The 14,542-nt window shown below is 41.6% G+C and overlaps 3 protein-coding genes and 1 pseudogene across 3 annotated transcripts; 1 reads left to right on the top strand and 3 right to left on the bottom strand.

The window, feature by feature from the left end:
* Positions 1-371: 371 nt before the first annotated feature.
* Positions 372-2,317, top strand: LOC108151624 (retinoblastoma-binding protein 5 homolog). Its single transcript, XM_017280323.2, has 7 exons — positions 372-408; positions 467-687; positions 763-969; positions 1,038-1,219; positions 1,280-1,399; positions 1,460-2,088; positions 2,144-2,317. The coding sequence occupies exons 1-7, from the start codon at positions 390-392 to the stop codon at positions 2,230-2,232; spliced, it is 1,467 nt and encodes a 488-aa protein (XP_017135812.1). The 5' UTR covers positions 372-389; the 3' UTR covers positions 2,233-2,317.
* On the bottom strand, positions 2,251-5,112 carry LOC108151625 (serine protease inhibitor 77Ba). The gene is made up of 5 exons (XM_017280324.2): positions 4,563-5,112; positions 3,420-3,843; positions 3,079-3,349; positions 2,648-3,016; positions 2,251-2,579 (listed from the first exon to the last, which is right to left on the bottom strand). Exons 1-5 carry the CDS (start codon positions 4,651-4,653, stop codon positions 2,313-2,315), a joined length of 1,422 nt encoding a protein of 473 aa, XP_017135813.1. The 5' UTR covers positions 4,654-5,112; the 3' UTR covers positions 2,251-2,312.
* A 1,089-nt stretch (positions 5,113-6,201) lies between these two features.
* LOC108151628 (alpha-soluble NSF attachment protein) lies at positions 6,202-8,372 on the bottom strand. The gene is made up of 4 exons (XM_017280327.2): positions 8,281-8,372; positions 7,514-7,832; positions 7,130-7,450; positions 6,202-7,065 (listed from the first exon to the last, which is right to left on the bottom strand). The coding sequence occupies exons 1-4, from the start codon at positions 8,370-8,372 to the stop codon at positions 6,916-6,918; spliced, it is 882 nt and encodes a 293-aa protein (XP_017135816.1). The 3' UTR covers positions 6,202-6,915.
* Positions 8,373-11,511: 3,139 nt separating this feature from the next.
* On the bottom strand, positions 11,512-14,216 carry LOC117186441 (annotated as a pseudogene).
* Positions 14,217-14,542: the final 326 nt, after the last annotated feature.

Below are 14,542 nucleotides of genomic sequence, written 5' to 3' on the forward strand. Positions count from 1 at the left end.
CGACATATCGATCAGCGAACACGTGTAAGTGTGAATGGCAGTAGCTACTTTATAAGCCAGGGTGACCATTTAATAATATATTTTTGTGTTTATTTTGAGGTTGAAATTGAGTTGAAGGTATAATTACGGTATACCGGTATATAATGGCGTATTTGATAAATTTCATCAATATATTTAAGTTGCATATCCTTGTCACTCATTCACTATCAAAAAATTTCTCCTTGGCGCGCACACCAATCGATAGTATCGATGGCTTAGTTCGTTTTTTCATCGGTATATTGACGGTATATTTTGCAATTTGTGACGTAGTTTCGATATATTTCTGATGGTCAGACCGTATATTTTATCGATGAACCCGCGGTCACACTGGTCACACTTCTATAAACAAAATGAATTTGGAATTGTTGGGTACGAAACCGTATTTAATATAGGTAACTTAATAAACCGACCATCTTGTATCCATTAGAGTCATTTGGACAAAACTATCCGGAGGAGTTTGATGGTTCCCTAGACTGCATTTCCCTGGCAGTCACATGCGCCTTCAACAAATACGGAACGCTCCTGGCCGTGGGATGCAACGATGGCCGAATAGTTATATGGGACTTTCTGACGCGGGGCATCGCCAAAATCATTTCCGCCCACGTGCATCCCGTGTGCAGTCTGAGCTGGACCAGGAATGGGCACAAGGTGAGTGGACTTACCGGCACTCGTTTTGATCCGTATGTTTCTCTAATATTTCTTCTTGCCCCCCTCCACTTTCAGTTGCTATCGGCCTCCACAGATAATAATGTGTGCATCTGGGACGTTCTGACGGGCGAACTGGAGCACAAGTACCGTTTTCCCTCCCCCGTCCTGAAGGTGCAGTTCGATCCCCGGAACGACAATCGACTGCTGGTGTGTCCCATGCGATATGCCGCCGTTCTCGTCGAAATCGGAGGATCACACCGCCGCCTGCCCCTGGACTCTGATGTTGGTTTGAAAATTTCCCAAAAGAGGACGGACGGACAAAATGAGAATGACCAACGTTTCTTTGGTAGGGTGATCTGAATATTGTGGCATCGTTCGATCGTCGTGGAAAGCACATATACACGGGAAATGCCAAGGGAAAAATACTCGTCTTGGACGTGGAGACGTTTGAAGTGGTGGCCAGCTTTCGCATTATTGTGGGCACCTCGAGTGCGACAGCCGTCAAGAGCATTGAATTTGCCCGTCGGGGCGAGTAAGTGACTAAAACCAGACAATATAGTACCTAGATTTGTACCGCTTAAATCTATTTTAGCGCATTCCTCATCAACACGTCGGATCGAGTGATACGCGTGTACGACTCTAAGGAAATCATTGCACTGGGCAGGGACGGCGAACCAGAGCCAATACAAAAGCTGCAGGATCTGGTCAACAAGTGAGTTCTTGCCTCGACTTTGGATGTTTCAGTCTACAATCTACAGCGTTATCTATGCAGAACTACCTGGAAGAAGTGCTGCTTCTCTGGCGACGGGGAATATATTTGCGCGGGCAGTGCACGCCAGCATGCGCTGTACATATGGGAGAAGTCGATTGGCAATCTCGTGAAGATTCTCCATGGAACAAAGGGTGAACTGCTGCTCGACGTGGTGTGGCATCCGGTGCGACCCATCATAGCCAGCATCAGCTCGGGACTCGTTTCGATCTGGGCACAAAACCAGGTTGAAAACTGGTCGGCGTTTGCCCCCGACTTTAAAGAATTGGATGAGAATGTGGAGTACGAGGAGAGAGAATCCGAGTTCGACATTGCCGATGAGGACAAGTCGGTGGACCTTAATGCAGACGCCCAGCAGGATGAAGAGATTGAAGTAGATGTGCAAAAAGTGGAACCAGTGGCAGCATTCTGTTCCTCCGATGAGGAGGGAGAGGACGAAAATGCCCTGCAATTTTTGCCCATGGCACCAGAGGTGGAGGATCCCGAGGATGGCTGGGCAGCACAGGACGGTCTCGAGGCAAGTACCGTGTTACTCAGCAACGACCCACATGACTACGATGACGACATAATGGCCTCCAAGCGTCGCCGCGTGCAACACTATGATGTCAGCCTGCCCGATGCCCCCACCGACGGTAAGCACCTTCCCAACCGAACGCCAACGTCAATCCACTATCCAATCGCTTTCAGAAACTCATCCTCTCATCTCGAGCAAAGCCAGCAAAGACAAACAGCAACCCGTGGGGGGGAAAAAAGCCACCGGCCGCACCAAAAAATAGTCTGCCCGAAGGCTGCGATTGCCTTAACGTAGTATTTCTGTTTCTGTTTCTGTACGATGTCAATAAAGTCCCGCTTAAGTCTAAACCGCCTTCGGGTTGCGCACTTGGCCGGCAAAGAGCATTAGATTTGTGGCTTTCTCCACGATCATGTATTGGAATGGCTTGTTAAGCTGGAACTTTGGCGGCGTCGCCTTGTTGGCGAGCACAGCGGCAGTCACGGCCCCGGCGGTTGTGCCCTGCTCGTCCACAATGATTTTGGTGGAGTGAATGCAGATTTTTGCAAATAGTCCAGACGACATCCGGCTAAGGTTCGCGCTATTCTCATCGAAAAGATCGCGTATGCCCATCTGTGAAAGGAACATCAGAGAATTGACTGTAGGTTGACTGTGAAATGGAATGTCTGAGAATGTCCTACCTGCCCCAGGACTCCCTTTAGGGTAAAGTCCGTCGTGGTTGTGAACTTAGGCATTAGCACCTCCACCTGGTTGTCCTCCGAGGATGTCCGCTTAAAGTCGGCCAGACGCTGCAAGATGGGGGACAGACCCAATGCCTTCAGGTTGTTGGCCACGTCGTTTAGCTTGAAGCCGCGCTTCGGCAGTATAACTATCATTGAGAGCCTGTCCTGAGCGCCATACGGCAGTTCCAATACGTAGCCGTCTAGGCCCTGGATATTTGTGGCATATGAGAAGTTCGCCTCCTGCACCATCATGGGTATGTTGGTGATTACCTCGTCGTTTTCGTTGTAGAACGGCTCCATACGAGTCGCTGACTGATTGAAGGGGAACTGCAATTGGAGGAAGCATTATACCTAACTATATTGAAAACAGCGCTGCACAGAAAACCCACCTTCCACTGGCCCTTGAAGAACAGCGAAGAGAGCAGGAACATCTTGGCTCCGTAGATATCCTGGGGCAGCACCGTGTACGGAATGAGACCGCGCGTTGTGCGGTTCGAGGCCTCGTTGATCTGGTGCACAGTATTGGGACTATAAAAGTCCACCTCCACCGGCTGAACGTTGTAGTTCTTCACCACATCCCGGTAGGCGCTCTTCACGGGCAAAGCCTTGTCGGTGTAAACGGCCTGGAGCGAGGCCACTTCTATGGTGGCCGTTTTGGTGCTGCCATAGAAAAGCCAGACAAACTAGTAAGCCAAGGGTAAAAGGAATGCAATCAGTGGCAGTTACATACTTCAGGTACGTGCTCCACACTTGATAGACGGCGCGTAGCTTCTCATCCTCAACATTGATGCGCAGGGCTCGACGCAGCTGTTCGTAGGTGGCCCCGCTGGCGCCCTCGTACAGCAGGACGAGCAATGACCACACGGAAAAGGGTGATATCATAAAGTCCCTGTTGGATTTATGCACCTCTACAGATATGCGCTGCAGCAGATCGAGCCCAAACTCCTGGGCTCCCAGGGAAATATTGCGAAGCAAATCCGTATCAAAGTTGGTCTGCAGCGACTGGATATGGGTGGTTTGCCGCTCAAAGGCTGTCGGTGCGGTCAACGCCTCCAGGGGAGTCCCAACAGACAGTTGGGGATATTGCTGCTGCGCACCTGCCAGGCATATGCCAGCAAACACCACAAGTAAGTGGAACCATCCTAATAAACGACCTGAAATGTGAAAGATGTTTGGAATCGGTCTTAAGCTTTGCCATTAAATGAAACAGTGATTTGTGGGGTAAATTCTGACTATACATAAGCCCCTATATCTAGGATATACATACATACATACACACATATGTACGAAGAACTTTGCTAAAAAAATCAGCTGAATAGATAGTAGAATTTATTGGTACTTTCAGTCCGGATTTCTACAATGATTCATCTCTCACTCTATTCTACAACTTAATTCTACGATAATGCATTTTCCCCCGCCGTCAGACTTGCCTTAGTTCAAAGAACTGCCGGGCTGAATATATGTAGCTATAGGTACAGGTATAGGAATATGTAGGTATGTATCTTAGAAGATATCAGATCAATCACAAAGGCCCAGATTCCGCAATGAGTCAAGCCTTTATATGTCTGTATATAAAAATGTGAACAAATATGTACTTCCGGATATTGGAACATATTTTCTTAATTGTGAATTTCATTTCAAAACTTCCATACTACGATAATACAATGTGTGTGTTATTCTGCTGATAAAGATGATCTGAGGGCGACCTTCCTTCCACAGCCATATATGTATGTATGTACGAGTAAGTACGGGGATGATGCTACATACATATGTACATACAGATGTGTGTGCTTAAGCTAATGCAAAGATTTGATGACTGGGTGCACGAGTGTCCACAAAATGGGAATATCCCCCATTGTCGATTGATTGTTACCTGTTAATGCAAGCATTTTGCAAGTTCGTTTTGAGTTTCGGCTATCACAACAGTGGAACGGAACTGATGTTATAATATAATAATTGTTCATTCGTACATACACATGTGCGTAGTATGTTTCAATTATTTAATTTTTATTTACTGATGTATTTCGGGGTTTTTTCTGTGGGATTGGCACTGACGTAGCGACGTTTATACGAGTACGAGTATATATGTACATATGTATATGGCACTTTTGCTGTTTGGATATTAATCCAAAACCGGAATGCAATGAGTCTTACACGCACACACGTACACACACAGCGATGTACATACGTAGGTGATCTTCTCGAATATTTATATATATATATTTATATATATTCGAAACGGGGTTTATATAATGCGAGTCAATGCTATTTAATTATTTTCCTTTCTGGACCACGGGAGGAACCAATGGGTGGGTAAGTAGGCACTAGGCCTCAAGATGTCAATGAATCTCCGCCAAACGGCTGAGCGGATTAAACAATTAAACTGTACCTAACACACGGACCACGGCAGAATAACTGAGGCATTATTCCACGCCACTGATATGACGGTCGTCGGCACTGAGCTCTGAGCTCTGTGAGAGCCGAGAGCTGGGAGCAACAATCGAGAGCTGCTCGGATTTGTATGACGCGACTGGCTCTAGTCGCTCTGTTTGCGCCTGGCCTGGTGCTCGCAAGTTCACCTGATGTTCGTGAGCGTTCATGAAGGAGAGCCTTATATGTTCTAGTTCAGGATCGATGGCAGTGACAGAGACAGAGTCGATCTTGATCTGGGAGACTGGCAGAGAGTGACAGTAAGCACTCTGGGAGGTTCCCACGCAAATCAAGTTCTTTCTGTAACATGCAGATTATAAGAGCTTTGATTTTTGGCCCAGAAGTTCACTTTTTCATATTGCTGGTATATGTAGGAACTACATGTACATATATTAGCAAGGGTACCGTACCATACAGAAGCTAACCCAAAGCTAGACTTTCTTTTCTGTGGCTGTGACGCTCCGCTCGCTCTGTCCGACTTGATCGTGTTTTTTAATTTGCGCTCTCGTCAGTCGTTTGGAGAAACCCAATCGATCTGAAGTGGAAACTTGCTGACGTTTGGGTCGCTTCCAATCTGGATAATCTATTCAGAATTATATTTCTGGTCCATATGCTTACCCATGCTTTTTATACAAAATTCAAATGAAATACATATACGAGTATCTGTGTTCTGTGGTCATGATAGGGAAAGCACTCTGATTAATTTGGATACGAGGACTGGGATAGCGGGATTAATCCAAGCAAGTAACTTTATTAAAATAGTTAAATTTGAAATATGTGTCTATGGTAATGAATGCGTAATTGCATTGCTTATACCCTTGCAGTGATTTTAATTAGATATCGGTTTATGTATATATTTATGTGGAATATCCATTTAATAATTGGCTTTTCGACCGCAAGGGCGTACAATTCTCTGCCCCGTTTAGTATATTTTATTTTATTTTTTATTCTGTTTATTGGATTTGAATATTTTTCATACACGTTTATAGGAGTTACCATATAATCTACTAAACATTTCAAAACTTTTGCGAGATGGAATTTTCAATAAATGTGACCCTCAAGTATTTATAAGATTTCATAACTCTCGTTTGAATATTATTTATAGGGGGATAATTTTCGATACATATATATTTATGGACATACATATATAGTTGGGTTGGTAGGTTGCGCATTCTAAAACTCTCTTTTACTTTTCTCTGTGCATTATCAATGGGGAGGAGTTCTAATTTGATTCAACGAACAAACATTCCAAACATCGGTTAAAACATTAATTTTATATAATTATTTTGCAATGTTCACACAATAAAAACATTCAGATTGTAGAAGCTACCACTTTTCAAATAAAACAGCAGCCAATTTAACATTTTTCTAATTAAAAAAAATTAAATAACAAATCAAATGTAACGTACATGCCACACATGGCCGTACATTCACATTCGTACAAATGTGCAACAAAAATGATTATGGGTAACAGAATTTGCACAATTTTCAAAACATATTAACAGTGGCATTTGGCTTGTTTTTGTATTCGTTGCAAGAGGAATATTCTGAACTTTACTGATAGCTTTACCCATTTGAAAAAGCTGCCATTTTATGGGGCGGATGCTTTATTTATTATTCAACTGTAAGTTAGTTCTTGTTTTTGGATTATGTGTGTCTTTTCTGGCACAAGCATTGCCACTTGTTTAATTAATTTGTAGCTATATTGTATAGGTAGATTAATTTCCGAAACAAATAAAGCATTTAGTAAATGTGTATGTGAATTTATCAGATCAGATAGTGTGGGTTTGATTAATTTATCGCAAATCGGGATCCTCGTCCGCAGCCTTCTTGATTCGAAGTAAAATGGTGGTGTACCACTGATCCAATCGCGAGATGCTGTCGTAGTCCTTAACGGCCTCTGTAAAGCCCTCAATGTTCTGTTCCTCGAGATGCTCGCACAAAATCTATGGATAAAAATAGCCAATCCCATATTAGAAACGTGCAGGTTCTCCACATTTCATCTCTAACCTTAATGAGCTTGAACTCTCGCGAGTCCTGGAATGCTGGATATTGTTCCGCATATTTCTGGATTGCATGCTGGGCATTCAGCAGATCGACACTCAAATGACAGAGAGCCGCGCGAAAGAAGTACTCCTTGGCGCTGTACTTGAGCAGCGAGCTTTCCAGCGACGAGGCTGCCACCTGCTCGTATATTGATATTGCTTTCTCGTAGTCCTCCAACTGGGCTGCGTACTGGGCCACCTTCAGCATGCACTTGTTGGCCGAGCTCACAGACTCCTCGCCCTTAAAGTAGTCTGCAGCCTGCTCATAGTGTTGAATTGATTGAGCCTGTGCGGGAATAGAAGTGTCCGGTTAACGATCAATGCTCAATCGCCGCTGCAGGCCACCTACCAGAGTATTGGAATCAGCCTCGTACATTTCAGCGATGCTTTGGTGGTGCTTGGCGGCCATCGTGAATCGACCCATGTCCGTGTAAATGTCTATGGACTTCATCAGACAGGCGACTGCGTTCTCAACATCAACCTTTTTGTAGCAGTTGGAGGCATCCACATAGCAGGTGCCTGCATCATGGCGACTCCCGGCGCGTGCGTGCAAAGTGGCCGCCTCGCAGAAACATTCGCCTGCTTTTGTCCAGTTCTTTGACATTTTGAACATGTTGCCAGCACGTTGATAGCACTCGATGGCATCTTCAACCTTGTTTGAGCCGCCTCTGCAAAAAAGACACACAAGTTTATGATACATACGCACATGCATTAATATCCAATCGGAATTACATATAGGAGAAAAAATAACAAACGAACAATTGTGCAAGATCGTAAGCGACCACTTTTCCAATAGACTATGAATCACCTTTTCAAATTTCGTTGTGTTAACAAATTAATAACTTAAGTGGTGCATACATATGGGCAACATGCTTGCTATTATATTATATTGTACGGTATTGGAATCTGGTGAGACTGGAGGCAGAACAAAAGCAGAGAAGCTTACTGGACTTTCATATTGAATTAATGGCATGTACATTAATACATACATACATACATTCATATGTGCGTAAGTTTAAGATGTGGGTTTGCATTATTTAACCGTTGGAATATAGGAAGGAGACACAGCACCACATTCGGGTACACGCATATAGTCATATTTCACAATTTACTTACCCGAAAAGAGAGCCTAGAAAGCCTTTTTGTTGTGTCAACTTCTTCTCGGCGTCAGCCATCAGCTGCAGTGCCTTCTGTTCGTTGTCACCCATTATGAGGAATTATTTTCGCTTTTTATACAATTGCATTTAAATGCAAAAACCAAATGGGGCTCGTCCGGACCCTAGCGCTGAGTGACGTATTGGGAAACTTAAAAAAGTTTTTATCTCCTTTTAATAAAATCAATATGAGCAGCAGTGTGACCGCGGACTTGTGGATAAAAAATACCGTCCGACCCTCAGAAATACACCGAAACATACCATCTCATTTTAAAAATATACCGTAAATATACTGACGAATTCAAGTTCTATTTTACATATTCCTCGTTTTTGATATTCCGTCGAATATTACTAGCTATATAGAACATTTAGCCATTCCATCATAATTTTATCCGATTAACGAATCAATTTTCTATTTAACTGGAGTATTCTTAATAGTTGCTTTTATTGCATTTTGCGTAAAATAAGGTTTTTGCGAAATAAGTCAAACAAAAAACAAGTATCGAAATAGGTCAATCAAGACAAACGAAAAAAGAAATTCGTTCATATTGCTCAATTTTGATATTCCATTGAATAATGCTGACTAACTAAATCTCTCAGCAATGCCCACATAGTTTTATCCCATTGATGAATAAATTTTCTACAAGATTGGATTGTTTTTAATCCTTGTTTTTATTGTATTTATTGTAAAAAAAGGTTTAAACGAAAAAGTTCAACAAAAAAAGGATCGCTGTGTTGCGTGTAGGCCTTTGTATACCCTATTTTGTTAATTTTATATGAAGATGAAACGTGATTTATAACGACATTTTCTCAAATTGATATTCTTTAGACATATTCAATTACATTATTAGTATCTTGTATATATTTATCTCGATCCTGATACCTACGGAGTCTTGGATGACAAACATTTTCTCAATCCTATAACATCCTTTTCGCTAGGGTATGACAATTAATGTTGCCGGTAATCATTGTTGTCAACCGGTTATGACGACTAATTCCTGGTTATTCTTTCTTCCGTCGAATATTCCCAGCTATATAGATCTTTCAGTTTAGCCCAGATAATTTTATCCGATTAATGAATCAATTTTCTACTTGACTGGCTTATTTTAATTACTTGTTTTTATTGGATCTTGTCTGAAAAAGGTCTTAGCGAAATAGGTAAAAAAAAAAGTTTTTAGCGAAATAGGTCACTCAAAAAAACGAAAGAGGATAGTCGTTCATATTGCTCAATTTCTTTATTCCGTTGAATAATGCTGGCTAACTAAAACCCTTAGTTCTGCCCACATACTTTTAGGCCGTTGAAGAATAAATTTTCTTCAAGATTGGCTAGTTTTTAGCCCTTGTTTTTTATTGTATTTTGGCTAAAACAAGGCCTAAACAAAATAGGTCATCAAAAAAAACAGTCGCAATGTTGCTGGTATTTGAAGACATGATACGTGTATAGGTATACCTTATTTCGTAAATTTAATACGATTTCCTGTTTTCCAAACTGTTTTTAAACCGTAATTAATAAAGAAATTTTCTCAAATTGATATGTTTTAGACATATTTATGCATATGATTATTATCTTGTACATATTTATATATATCCTTATACCTATTCTTGGTCTCTGTAGAAAGACGATGAGCTGCAAAATATCGTTGAAATCGGTTTAAAACAGGGACTACATTTTTTTTGCATTAATTGGAGCCTGGGATGACAAACATAAAAAAACCACAAAGAATAAAAGTCAGAAATAATCATTATTCAATAAAAATCAAAAATAATAATTATTCAATAGAAATCAAGAATAATAATTATAATAAGAATTATACAATAAAAATAAAAAATAATAATTATTCAATAAAAATCTGTTTTTAAACAACAACTGGTGGATTTCGAATGAAACTGATCTTAGCAAATAAGCAAAAACCACGAATTATTTATACAGTTTAAGATTAATGTTTGAAACTTTTGTTGCTTGTATGTATTTTATTTTTGAAATTACCATATATGAACTGTTCTTAGCAAATAAATAACGTCATGAATTTATATTTTGCGACTTATGTATAAAAAATTTCTTAGTTTTTGAGTTTTGAACAATTTTTATTTAATTTCGATGAAAAATAGCCTTTGAAGGACTTTATGAATAATAACAATATGAGCCCGATAATATCGACAGAATCGATTTTTAAAATAATTCCATTCAAAACTTTCAATAGGCGCCACTAGCTGTGGTTTTATTAGCAGCAAATATACGATCTGAACCCCAGAAATATACCGTCTCCTTTAAAAAATATACCGATGAAAAATCGGACTAAGCCATCGATGCTATCGACTGGATTCAAGTGGTGCGCGCCAAAAAAATAAATTGTTTGAAAGTGTATGAAATGTACCATAATATTATATAACGATACACCGTAATGAAAGTGTATAATATACCGTAAATGCTCACCCTGGCTGACAAATTATCCGACCATCGATTGTTTCGCTTCACCATCGATTATATTGATCGGGAAAATTTAATATTGATGTTATATTTTATACAATGTTGTTTTCAACCAAACAGATGGGCAACCTGACGTATTTTGCGGGAAAAAACACAGTATTTAAAGTCTTTTTTTATATCCGATCTTTCTCTATACCTCCAATTACCACGATACTTACACCTGAACTGCGATAAATTGTTTCATGTTTCCTAATTCGTGCGTCAGCCGAAACAATAGAAATTTGGCCGACGGTACTCAGAAAACAGAAATATAATACATAAGACATTCCTAGAATCAATTTGAGACGTAAAATCTTCCAATTTGAATAATTTGAGAAGCATTTTATTAGCTTAGGTAAAAATACAAAAGAAATGTTTACTCCCAAACCGCAGGGTTCTAATAGTTAACATCCATGTTTTGTTTGTTGTTTTTTCTACACAAATGTTCGAATTGTTGAAATGATGCGTGGGCGATCGAGGATTACTTGTAATTTCTAAAAGTATACATTTATTTTTATTTATTAATAATTTCTTTCGATATTCGTGTACGAAAATATTTGAACAGATATAAACGTTAAACAGGGAACTAAAGTGGAATGCAAAAACAAAAAAAAAAAAAACGTTAAACAGTAAATACAAATTTGGACAGAAACTACGATTGTGGGAAAGAATTGGCGTGGGAACAGATGAATGGGGAATTGGTGATATTTTAAGTCGACCCCGAGGGTTAGGTTGGGTTGGCTAAGGCGTTCGTGATTTAGCTTAAACTAACATTTTGCCTTAGAATGATAGTCCGCTGGTAGGTTGTGGAGATGGTGAACATCATCCAACAATTAAACAAACATCTTCTCCAGCATTTTTCTAAGTTTTTCTTGGGCATAGCGTATCTTTTGATATAAATCTTTGGACACACCGTTCTCCACGATGGTCGAGAAGCGATATGTGCGGAAGTTCTTCTCGTGATCCATGTATGTAATGGCACTCATACGCGGACAAAGAATGAGCTTCATGTGATCCGAAAAATTATGCTGAAATCAGGAATAGTTTTGGTTAATTTCTATAAGTCGGGAGAGCATTTACTAAATTTGTGTAGCTACCTGTACGGAACCGTTGGTAAGATGCATGACCACAGCACACGTTGTGCGGAACCAGGAGTGCAAATGGGGCATACGCGATATCTGATCACTCTCAATGTTCACATTATTGGCTCCAGCCTTCACGAGATGCTTGATCATGTAACGCTTGAAGTAGGAAAGCAGCTTCATCTTTTTATCAAGCGTCTTGCAGTAATCGGTCGTAGTCATGTAGCTCTCCTTTCCGTCCTTGTCTATGAAGTGGACGTTGATCTGGTTCGGAAGCAGAATCAATTTGGTTGTGTCGTTGAACATAACGCCAATGCCCTCATCACAGAGCTGATAACCGAAGCCGTATTTGTCACTGTAGTCGACCCATTTGGATATCCAGAAGAGCGGCTGTGCTGCAGGATCGGTATTCTCATCCCGAGATTGCCTTGCAGTATGCGCGGCTGTAAGCACGAGATGATTAATAATTATTTAACAGATACAATCACTGCAATGATTACAAACCTTGTTGTTGATCAGATTGGTGAGCTGCTGGTGCAAGCTCTCAATGTCGCTGCGGTAGTCTTCGTTGTGGCGGCACACCTGGGCCAAGGCAGTGATGGCGTCGTGCAAGTTGGTATTGAGGAATGTTGACTCCAGACGAGTATCATCCCTAATGCCGTTCATCTCCATCAGCGGCTTGCGATGAATGGAGTCTTCAATGGTGTCGTTGATGCCAATTCGCGGAGCCATAGTTAGGCAAGAGCTTGGCAAGAACGTTGGCACCTTCGAGCCCTTCAGGAAGTCGTAGTTCAGCAACTGGCCAATTGCTGGGCGGCTCTCAGGGTTCGGCTGGAGCATGGAGATCACCATATCAGCAGCAGGTTTTCTCAAGTAGCTTGGCACTCTGTACTCGCACTTCTTGATCTTTGAATAAGTGTCCTTCAGCGTTTTGGTCTCAAACGGGGGTTGGCCTACCAACAGAGTGTACATGACGCAGCCAATGGACCATATGTCCACTTCGAACGAATGCCCCTTTTTGGTGAGAATTTCTGGGGCAATGTAGTTTGGGGTGCCGCACAGAGTCTTCTTGCGTTCGCCCTCATATTCGATGCGAGTGGCTAGGCCAAAGTCGCCAATCTTCACGTGCAGCATATCGTTCAAGAACAGCTTTCCTAGCTTCAAGTCGCGATGGATAATGCGGTTGTCGTGCAGATACTTGACGCCTTGGATGATCTGGTAAATGTAGTAGCGGCACTCGAACTCCGTGATGCTTTTCCGGCGCTTGTGCAGCTCCATCATCGACTGAGTGGCAAAAAGGCGGGATCCATTAGTTCGGAAGAACGCATGCTATGCTGAATTTCCGGCGTACTTACCCGCTTCTTGCAAAGCTCCAGGACAATGTAAATGTTCTGGACATCCTCGAAATAGCTATGGAACTTCACTATGTTGGGATGATTGAGACTACGATGAATGGTAATCTCCTGAGCGGTCTTCTCCTTCTGGTTGTGCTTGATCATCAGCTTCTTTGATACGATTTTGCCGGCAAAAACATCGTCGGTCTCCACATCGATGATTTCGTAGCACTTGGCAAAGCCGCCCTGCACAAGCAATTGCAAAACATCTCATTATAGCCACAATTTTTTACTAAATAATTGTAAATTGAATGCGACGCGCCAAAAAAAAAAGAATGTACGTTTGCATGCATGTATGTGGCTGGGCCGTCACTTCTTTGACAACTCTACCAGGCACACACACGCACGCGTTCACACATAAAACAGTGGAAGGGTGCCAAAGGAAACTGAGGCGAAAATAGATGTAAGCCGCATGCTTGTATGTGTTGGTTTGCATGCCCTTACATACATATGTGTATACCCAGCGCTGTGAGGCTGCGCAGAGTTGTTAAAATGTGCATGAGGATTCCCTAGAACACAATGATCCACTTCTGGGGCAAGTCTTACCTTTCCAAAGAAGCGCATACGCTTATACGTCCTGCGTTGATTGGAGTCGAAGAGACGATCCGGTATATCTGTGCTTTTATCCTCCGGTTTTGCGGCCATTTTGCTCTGATGTCCCTTTGCCTTGGCGTTCACTCGAAACACAAAAAACTTCCTCGCCTTCGCGTTGATGCAAAATCCGCTCTGTACACACCACGTCCAGTTAAATGCGTTCCCAAAGATACAATTTAAGATTAATGCAAATGCCAAGACACAAATGATCACTCGCAGACTATGCCTATGCCCACCGACACCACTCACAATTCACAGTTCACGAAAAATAGCCACAAAGCGGAGAACGCGCCGAAACCGTTCGATTTAAATGCCAATGAAAATTAGTGATGTGCGCTGTACATAAATCGAGCTATAATAAATTTTAGTAGATGAATTTTTATATACTTGTGAGACTGATAAGTCAACGCAACTAGTTTTCTGAAATCAGAGCACTCTATTTTGTTCAGTTGCAGAAATATGCTTAAGTAATAGTTTATAATACCCGTCGGCATAACACAGTGGCACCGTGACACAGTGTTCTATTTAACATGTAATATAATACCTCACGACAAACAACTGGCCACTGTGTGAGTTCTGCTGACAATGCACTCTCTCCGCAGATGGCAAAGACAGCGGGGCAGTTGCTGACCATCAAAATATCGCAATTGCCCACCAGACACTAAAATTATCCATAATACACAAAAC

Source organism: Drosophila miranda, chromosome XR (assembly GCF_003369915.1).
Source record: "Drosophila miranda strain MSH22 chromosome XR, D.miranda_PacBio2.1, whole genome shotgun sequence".
In the NCBI taxonomy this organism is placed as follows: Eukaryota; Metazoa; Arthropoda; class Insecta; order Diptera; family Drosophilidae; genus Drosophila; species Drosophila miranda.

Excerpts from the sequence above, each read along its gene's own strand:
- LOC108151628 (XM_017280327.2), bottom strand. The coding sequence starts at position 8,372 with ATGGGTGACAACGAACAGAAGGCACTGCAGCTGATGGCTGACGCCGAG. Across the intron at positions 7,833-8,280 it reads TTTCTAGGCTCTCTTTTCGG|AGGCGGCTCAAACAAGGTTG; the intron begins GTAAGTAAATTG and ends TCTTTTTTGCAG. Across the intron at positions 7,066-7,129 it reads GAGAGTTCAAGCTCATTAAG|ATTTTGTGCGAGCATCTCGA; the intron begins GTTAGAGATGAA and ends TTTTATCCATAG.
- LOC108151625 (XM_017280324.2), bottom strand. The coding sequence starts at position 4,653 with ATGAACAATTATTATATTATAACATCAGTTCCGTTCCACTGTTGTGAT. Across the intron at positions 3,844-4,562 it reads CAAAATGCTTGCATTAACAG|GTCGTTTATTAGGATGGTTC; the intron begins GTAACAATCAAT and ends TTCACATTTCAG. Across the intron at positions 2,580-2,647 it reads TAAAGGGAGTCCTGGGGCAG|ATGGGCATACGCGATCTTTT; the intron begins GTAGGACATTCT and ends TTCCTTTCACAG.
- LOC108151624 (XM_017280323.2), top strand. Across the intron at positions 688-762 it reads GGACCAGGAATGGGCACAAG|TTGCTATCGGCCTCCACAGA; the intron begins GTGAGTGGACTT and ends CTCCACTTTCAG. Across the intron at positions 2,089-2,143 it reads GCCCGATGCCCCCACCGACG|AAACTCATCCTCTCATCTCG; the intron begins GTAAGCACCTTC and ends AATCGCTTTCAG.